This window comes from Miscanthus floridulus, chromosome 11 (genome assembly GCF_019320115.1).
Source record: "Miscanthus floridulus cultivar M001 chromosome 11, ASM1932011v1, whole genome shotgun sequence".
Lineage (NCBI taxonomy): Eukaryota > Viridiplantae > Streptophyta > Magnoliopsida > Poales > Poaceae > Miscanthus > Miscanthus floridulus.
Window position 1 is genome coordinate 94968440 of NC_089590.1, and position 7817 is coordinate 94976256.

Below are 7817 nucleotides of genomic sequence, written 5' to 3' on the forward strand. Positions count from 1 at the left end.
ATAGGGACTGCATGAAAATGACCCTTCTATTCTATATGTGCCTTGTGTCAGTGTACTTCTCTTTCTCTTTGCATTGTCCACCTCCTTTATTTCTAGGTTTACATCTACCACTTTTGCTCTGTCGGCCAATACCGCTGACTGGAACGACAAGCACACACACTTGGGTCGTGTCCTCAATCATGCTGATCAATCTTTTCATGGGTCTCCACATAGTTCTCTTTTGTTTTTCCAGGTAACTGAAAAATCTTTGCAATTTATGATATGATGATATGGACATATGGTGGGCAGCAAATCTCATGCAATAATTATTACACTTTATTATTCATTTAACTGATACAAGATTGATAAACACATAGTGTAGGACCAAACAACCTGAAAAACCTAGCAAGGTTCCCTAGGTCCTCCTTTTAGTGAAAGAGACATACAGCTACGATGCATTTCCCCAAAGAAACAAAAAGGGGGGAAAAAGGGAACCCACCTCTGTCCAGCCTGATGCACCCAGGCTGAGCGCGGGTGCAGCTCTACTGATACATTACCTTACCTTACCTAAGTTACCTGCAGCGATTATTGACTGCATATACACTGCAGATACTGTAGTAGACTAGTAGTAATAATAAGAGATACACATATGGTACAACACAACAGTAAATAGTCTGGCTCTCCACCATTTAGACATAACTAAATGACCATTTTAGTACTAAGAATGTAGGACTAGACTCTTTAACTTCCAGAGAAGCATCAGCCAGATATCACTTGGAGAGATCTGCTCTGCCGAATATATATTGTAGAGCCAAAGTGTTTGCTATGTCTATATGAATCTGTATCTTCCAATAGGAACTGGCTGCATGTAGCAGTGCTGCAAGCCATATAGATTCCTCTTGCCATCACAATACCCATTTGAAAGACATCCATTTTTTTTTTGTTTCATCTAGCTTTCCATTCTTATCTGAAGAATGCCATTTTTTTTTGATAATTTGACAGGAGGGGAGAGCATCCCCCACCTGACAGATATATTGATTTGAAGAATGCCATTTATCTATGTTCTGGTGTGGCGGAACCAGTTTTCCTTCTAAGCTCTGTCGATCTTGAGGCTCTCAACATACCTCTTATAGTTGTTGATATTTGACGGTAGGAACTCGAGGAAGTCGTGGAAGCTGCTTTCCCTGTACATTGCTGGGTTCACCTCATCGACCAGCTGCTCAGCGCAGCAGACCTTCTCATCCATTGAGAGGCCATGGATGCTGGCAATGGAAATTCTTGCTTCGTCAGGATTGAGAATGGCTCTGTGGACAAGGGACATGAGACGACCATTGCTCAAGACTTCTAGGTGGTCCCCGACATGGACGTGGAGGGCCCCAGGGATCGCGGGGACAGCCGTCCAGGTGTCACGGTCGTGGGGCATCACTTCGAGCCCTGGGTAGCTCTGCAGCAGGATTGTGAGGAAACCATAGTCGGAATGAGCAGCCAATCCGACCTTGTCACCTCGATGTGAGAACTGTGGGTAGTTGTTCAGGGCCAGGAACTGCACTCCCTTCTCAAGTTTTTCTTGCATGTACAATGGCCTTAGCCCTAAACCTTGCAGGATAGCGTCCATGAGCTGCATTGACACTCTCTGTATTTCAACTGCATAGTCCCCCATCTTCTTCCTGTCAATCATTTTAGACAACAAAAAAAATGACAGAAGTTAGGATAGCTGATGGAAAACTAAGACCTATCTATTCATCTGTGTAACAATGTGTGCAGGTTTTTTTGCAGGTTAATTACCTGTATGATGGAGGGTGCAGTGGCCAGTATTCGACCCAGTCTTCCAGAGGGTTGGCGTAGTGCTTCAGGAACGACCTGGCCTTGCTGATCCCGTCCCTTGAGCTCGTGTCGTACCTGACAGGCCTTCGGATGTCGGTTGATGCAAACAGCTCCTTGTGCTCTGGCGAGAGCTGGAAAAACTCCGAGGCGGCCTCGAATGCGCCTGCCATGACGTTCTTGCTGACACCGTGGTTCACCACCTGTCAATCGTCAGCACAGCGGTATCGATCAGCATTGGCACTGAAGCATCAGATCAGAATTGGGTTTGCATGCACGTGGTCTGTTCACTCGATCACTGGTAACGTGACACTTCAAAATTCCATCTTAATAAGTAAAACTGGTCAGCCTGGGTCACAGCATGAGCTGCATGTGTATTGCAACGCTTGTTTTAACTTTCTTTTAAAGAACACACAAGACATGTGTGTCTTTGTATTTTTTTTTCGAGAATACCCATGTCTGACACTTGTTTTAACTGATCACGCAGTGCAGACCAGCGAACAAGTGTTGGGATGATAGACAGAGCAACAGACAAGCAGCACACAGCAGCACGAACTGACCTGGAAGCACCCTTGCTCACGGCACGCCCGCGCAATGTCCTGGATGGCGAGCGCCCGTGTGGCAGGGTCCTTGCTGAGCCTGGCAAGGTTGATGACCGGCAGCGGCCGCAGCGAGGACGAGGACGAGGACGGCAGCATCCGCTGCACCTGACTTGCCATGGATGCTGGTAAGAAGCAGGCCGCCATGCCTCGTCGTCAACCTCCAAGCCAGCAAACCAGGCGAGCAATGTGTGTGCTCACGCTAATGCTCTTCTTCCCGTCAGTTTAGCTCTCTCCGAGGTCGAGGTGGCTGAGATGGCTCTATTCGGCTGTCATTATAAGCACATCGCTCCGGTTCCTTTCGCTTGGCAGTGGTCACCAGCTGTGGTGGTGGCCATTTTTCTATTATTCTCGCGCCAAGTTGCGCCGGGCACATACACCGCCCCTCTTGCAGTGCAGTGTATTTGCGTGTGGCTGACGGCTGACGCGGACTGGACGCGCCCGCACCTCGGCTCCCAGATAGTTTTTGGCAGCGAGGACGCCGAATCCACGGCGACCGCCGGCAAGGTCTGGGACTGGGACTGGGACTGGGAGGTTTCCGGTTTCGGCTGCCGGATGCTGACAAAGCCGCTCTTTTGGGGGTAGACAACCCGTCTACGTGGTGCGAACTGTCTCTTTTTTTTTTTTTTTTTTTTTTTTTGTCAGTGGCAGACTGCCAGAAGCGTCACGATAAACATTTTTTCTGTGGCTTGCAACTGGACCTTTTCTGTGGATTGTTATAAGGGGGCGTCTTCTTGTTTTCATTTTTTTTTCATTTTCCTTTTTAGTAAGACAGGGGATCTTTTTCGGTGATGTAGCACAAGCCGCTTGGCGTACAAGTTGTTGGCAGACGTTGTAGCGGATGATCAGGGATATACTAGTATATAGCTTTCATGATACGGGGGAATGGATAGTATATTTTACTACAATTTACATATTGAGAGAAGATATTTTTCTATTTTCGTCCAGTTGTTCGGACTGCATATATTATATATAGCTAGTAATAAAGAAGCAAAATTTCTCGCATTTGTTTCGTCTGACATTCCTTAACTAACTCCGTAAATGTGGAAATTGCTTCTGTTCATGTTTGTCTACCTCTTCTATTTTATATTTGGCATATGTAGGACTTTTTTGAAAGTAACCTTAATAGCTAGGAACCTTAATCCAAATAAATTTCTCTTATCTTCAATAGTCTGAATAAGAATCCAACTAGAAAACGACACAAGATATGAACTTTTTTTTACTATGGTTGGGGAGACGTCTGGAAGCAGTAGCTGTGTCAATGATTGATGGACCCATATGAGGGAAGGCGTTGAGAGGCGTCAATGAGGGAGGCGTCGAGAGGCGTTTGATGTGTCTATGGTCGGTGGGCCCATATGCGCCGTAACACCTCCCAAGTTGAGAGGATTAGGACTTCAAATAAAAGAGTGACAATTTCTTTTTCGTAGCTATTTTTTTAATCAAGGGTAAAACGGTAAATCCACAATTATAAAAATAATGTTTTGAGTAGTATAGTTGGGATGTATGATTTAAGTACTATAGTTAGATGAATATTTGCTTTTAAAAAAAGATGAATATTTTTTTTCTTTTTAGGGTTCATTCGCCGCCGCCGTCCGCCATCCGTCCGCGGGAGGACCTCGACGCGCTGCGCCGCTCCTGCGTCGTCTCCGGCGAGATCCAAGCCCGACCCCTTCTCACCGGCCCTCAGCTCCCCAACCGAGCACATGGAGGCCGCGGCAGCGACTCCGGTCACAGCGGTGGCGCCCGTCCCAAGGAGTTGAACCAGGATTACGCTCCCGATCACAGCGGCGGCGGCCGTCCCTGCTGCCGGGAGGGTCCCGTCGCGTGCTCCCAAGTCCCATAGTGTCCCTCTGCCTCGTCCGCGCCGGCATCCATGGCTCCCTTCGCCTCGTCTGCGACGGACCCGCCGTGCAGGAGACACAGGCTGCGGCGGCGACGCGAGTGGCCGCGGGTGGGCTAACGGCGCGGCTGTGCGGGTCATCAAGATGCTGCCGCGGAGTTCTTCAGCCTCTTGTCGTCCTTCCCTTGCTCATGGAGCCGCAGAGGCAAGGAAGGTGGCTCTATCTGAAGGTTGCCCCTGTTGTCTCCTTAAAATCAATGCATCCATACTTGACTAGAGCACATTCCGACTAATAGATATGTGAACAGTGACATTCAAAAACTTATTGACCCCTAAACTTAGCTCTGAACTTTATTTGAACTTAGTTCTAAACAAGATTACTCTGTTTTTAGCTTTGTTCTTATTAAGCTTCTTGTGAATTGTGTATATGATAAATTGAGCTGCTCTCTAAACATTCTGGTGATGGACAATATAATCTTTGCTGAGAAAAAGCTTGAGTTGTGTATGTGATAATGTGTACCTGACCAAAAATAGTAGTTCAGATAAATAGCGTGTATTTCCACTAGATAAATAGCATGTTGCCTCTTATCTGTTTTTGTTCACATAGTAGTAGTTGCCTCTGCTGCCATTCTGAGCACGACCAATTGTGCTTATTCTATTCCCTGTGTTTGCTTTATATATAGTACAACTATATATCAGAAAAATGATACCGGAAGTAATACATACAAGAAGTAGTGTGTTCAATCAGTCTCTGAATTTGCCAATTCGTGTTGCCTATTGCCTGTATGCTTTCTGAAATTTCAGTACAGAATTGTTGGTCTGTACTTTCGAAACTGATGTTATTTTCACTAGTGTGAAGCTAAGTGCAGAAGCCTAAAATATTTTAGTTGTGTTATTTGGACCTTCAAGAACCTGACTCGAAGACCAAACAAACTGATAGCAAACATTTGGATATGGTAGATGAAGAGTCGGAAGATGACGATGACTATCAAGTCCCTGAAGCTGATTTGGAGGTGAATACCTATTTTACAGTCACGCCCCAAAAACATTCACCCTACTTTTGTACTTTGCCAAAAGTTTTGTTGTTCATCACTTCACAGTTTCATTGCAATTCATGTACAGGAAGAACCTACCAAATCCGACAGTGATGCTAAGAGCTCAGGTTAATTTTTTTTTTCAAATTTCCATTCTTTTAGTTTGATTGATGACTTTATAGGTTGCCCAGTTATGTCTTAACCTGACCCCTTTGCCATTATATTTGGTGGTCCTTCAGACGCAATAGATTTGTCTTGGTTTTCGGGCATTATTTGTCAGGATACAAATGAGAAAAGTCGTAACTGTTGGGCAGTACCCAATAGCAAGACCTTTAAAGTTCGTAGCAAGACCTTTCCACATGACAAATCAAAGGTCCAGGCGTTCAAGTGACACAATTGGTTTATTTTCTTTTTGTAGCCTAGCAGGCAATCAAGTGTTTAGTATTTTGTCATTTGACTTGCAGGTATCAGCAGGGAAGTATCTTGATCACGTTGCTAGGCGGAAAGGATCTGCGGCTCAGGTCAGAAAACCTGTCATGGTTGCTTAATGGCACATTCCTATCTTAGCCCACTTTTTCTATAACCGTAATGCAAACTTGGAATAGTAGAATACCATTGTCTCGGAGGACTGTTGGTTCAACCAAAACTTTCCTTTCAAATAAAATACCATTGTTGCATATGGATTTAGATTAGTGTTCCTGCTCCTAACTAATACAGTGCTTCTGCTACATGATGATTTCAACTGAACCTTTACTAATGTAGGTTGCTGCTGATAAGGGAATGTTCACTTTCCTGGTAAACATACAAGTAAGCTCCTGTTCTAAAAATCCCTCCATGTTCATTTCTTTCTGTCCTGCTTGGATCTTTTCTCACAGAAACGTGACCGCACAGAGCACAAAAGAAAATAAAGATAAATTTGTGCCTTGCACAATAATCTGCATGTTTTTTTTAAATGACTAATTGGTATTTGATTCATAAATCATACAGAGTAGTTCATAAACATTACAAACAAGAGCAGGTGCGAATACATTAAAAATTTACTTATGACAGACATTCTTTGCGTGATTGTTATTTATCACTTTCTCAACTAATTTTGAGAATTGAATGATAAACTTATGGATTTCTTCCAAGTTTGTTCCTATTGCTGATTTTTCTTCTATACTTAGGTTATGCTCTTTAAGTCACTGTCTCCCACCTTGCTTACTGGGGAAAGCCGTGGATTGCAGCTATTTGCGTGGTCCTGACTACTTAGAAGTAAGTCCCTTCATCAGTAATAGTTCCAATTTAAATTCTTTTAGTTGATGAACAGCGAAATACATTCTATTGGTCATGTGTGAACATGGTTCAGTTGAATTCAGATTGAACAAGTAGAACGTCGCATTCTTTTTGGTCATGCACGGACTACAAACCTATGATGAATACATTCTTACAACGTGACAATTCTGCAGGTGGATGTAGATATTGGTTCATCCGCGGTAGCCAATGGGGTACTGGACTTGGTGTTTGGTGTTGTTACCACCTTGGTAGTTGACATGGCGTTTCTTATATAGGTAAATGAAACCCCCATAGACAATCTTTGTTTCTTTCCGGCTCTAGTTCAGTGACTTCTCTGCCAAATGCTTGTTTTCTGACTGTTGCGTTGCACCTGTAGGCAAACACATACGACGAGCTCCCAGAGCAGCTCCTAGCATGGCTATCACACATCAAACCTTCCGCAGCAGTGTATCCTGACCTTGAAAACATTTCCTGAACGGGACAACTCAATCTGTGCAGATTCTTTCATTCTTTTCCCCCAAAGACCCAAATGGTCTCAATTTGTTCAGTCACTGCAGCATTTTGCAGTTCGATACAGTGAGGTTCAGACAGACTGCAGCAATGCACAAGTGCCTTGTACCTCGCCTTCATACAGTTTTGACTTTTTTTGGGGTCTTTTTTTATTACTTTACTGGTGTAGCTTGGGCTTCTTACAGATATTGTAATGCAATAGATACACCGAAGTGAGATATACAGATACAGCATGGTTCGGAAACCAATTCATGTGCTATAGTATATTGGTTGAAAAATATACACAAGCCTGGTAGATGACCTTTTGTGCATTGTGCACTTTTTTTTTTGAAATTCAGGTATCCAATAAGAAAATCTCTATTCCTCACAAAAAAGAAAAGGACAATTTTTTTTTTGATAAAACAAAGAAAAGGGCAATGGAGACACACAATTGGCAGTGTAGATGAAGTTGAGTAAATTTCAAAAACTTAGAACTATTTTTGAGACATGTTGCAATAAAAAAGACACGAGGTCATAAGAACTTATAGTTTGTATTGTAGGTTTACGTACTGGGCATAAGAAGTTATGGGGTTTTTTTTTGCAATGTATCGAATAGTAGTACGAGTAAGTTCTGAAACTGAAGTTTAACTCGTTGAAATTCATGCACATCCTGAACCGCTGAAACTCCCTTTTTATGCTTTCATCAGTTGGGCTTTCTGGATTGCTCATCAGATCCGGTCAATGAATGCCACTTTAGGCCCATTCACAGCCCAAACCCCA

At 43.7% G+C, this 7817-nt stretch overlaps 2 protein-coding genes across 5 annotated transcripts; one reads left to right on the forward strand and one right to left on the reverse strand.

Annotated features, from left to right (window-relative positions):
* Positions 1 to 244: 244 nt before the first annotated feature.
* LOC136492675 (2-oxoglutarate-dependent dioxygenase 21, chloroplastic-like) lies at positions 245 to 3905 on the reverse strand. Its single transcript, XM_066488668.1, has 3 exons — positions 2361 to 3905; positions 1765 to 2003; positions 245 to 1646 (listed from the first exon to the last, which is right to left on the reverse strand). Exons 1-3 carry the CDS (start codon positions 2544 to 2546, stop codon positions 1070 to 1072), a joined length of 1002 nt encoding a protein of 333 aa, XP_066344765.1. The 5' UTR covers positions 2547 to 3905; the 3' UTR covers positions 245 to 1069.
* LOC136492676 (protein ENHANCED DISEASE RESISTANCE 2-like) lies at positions 1864 to 7487 on the forward strand. Of its 4 annotated transcripts, none has more exons than XM_066488672.1 (11): positions 1864 to 2101; positions 2288 to 2588; positions 3972 to 4469; positions 5092 to 5252; positions 5362 to 5401; positions 5513 to 5646; positions 5738 to 5794; positions 6036 to 6080; positions 6440 to 6527; positions 6722 to 6823; positions 6925 to 7487. In XM_066488672.1, the coding sequence occupies exons 4-9, from the start codon at positions 5193 to 5195 to the stop codon at positions 6515 to 6517; spliced, it is 414 nt and encodes a 137-aa protein (XP_066344769.1). In that variant the 5' UTR covers positions 1864 to 2101; positions 2288 to 2588; positions 3972 to 4469; positions 5092 to 5192; the 3' UTR covers positions 6518 to 6527; positions 6722 to 6823; positions 6925 to 7487. The 4 variants fall into 4 exon arrangements, with proteins under 4 accessions (XP_066344769.1, XP_066344767.1, XP_066344768.1 ...); XM_066488670.1 differs by having other exon boundaries at positions 5149 to 5252; XM_066488671.1 differs by having other exon boundaries at positions 5200 to 5252.
* The last annotated feature ends 330 nt before the right edge of the window (positions 7488 to 7817 follow it).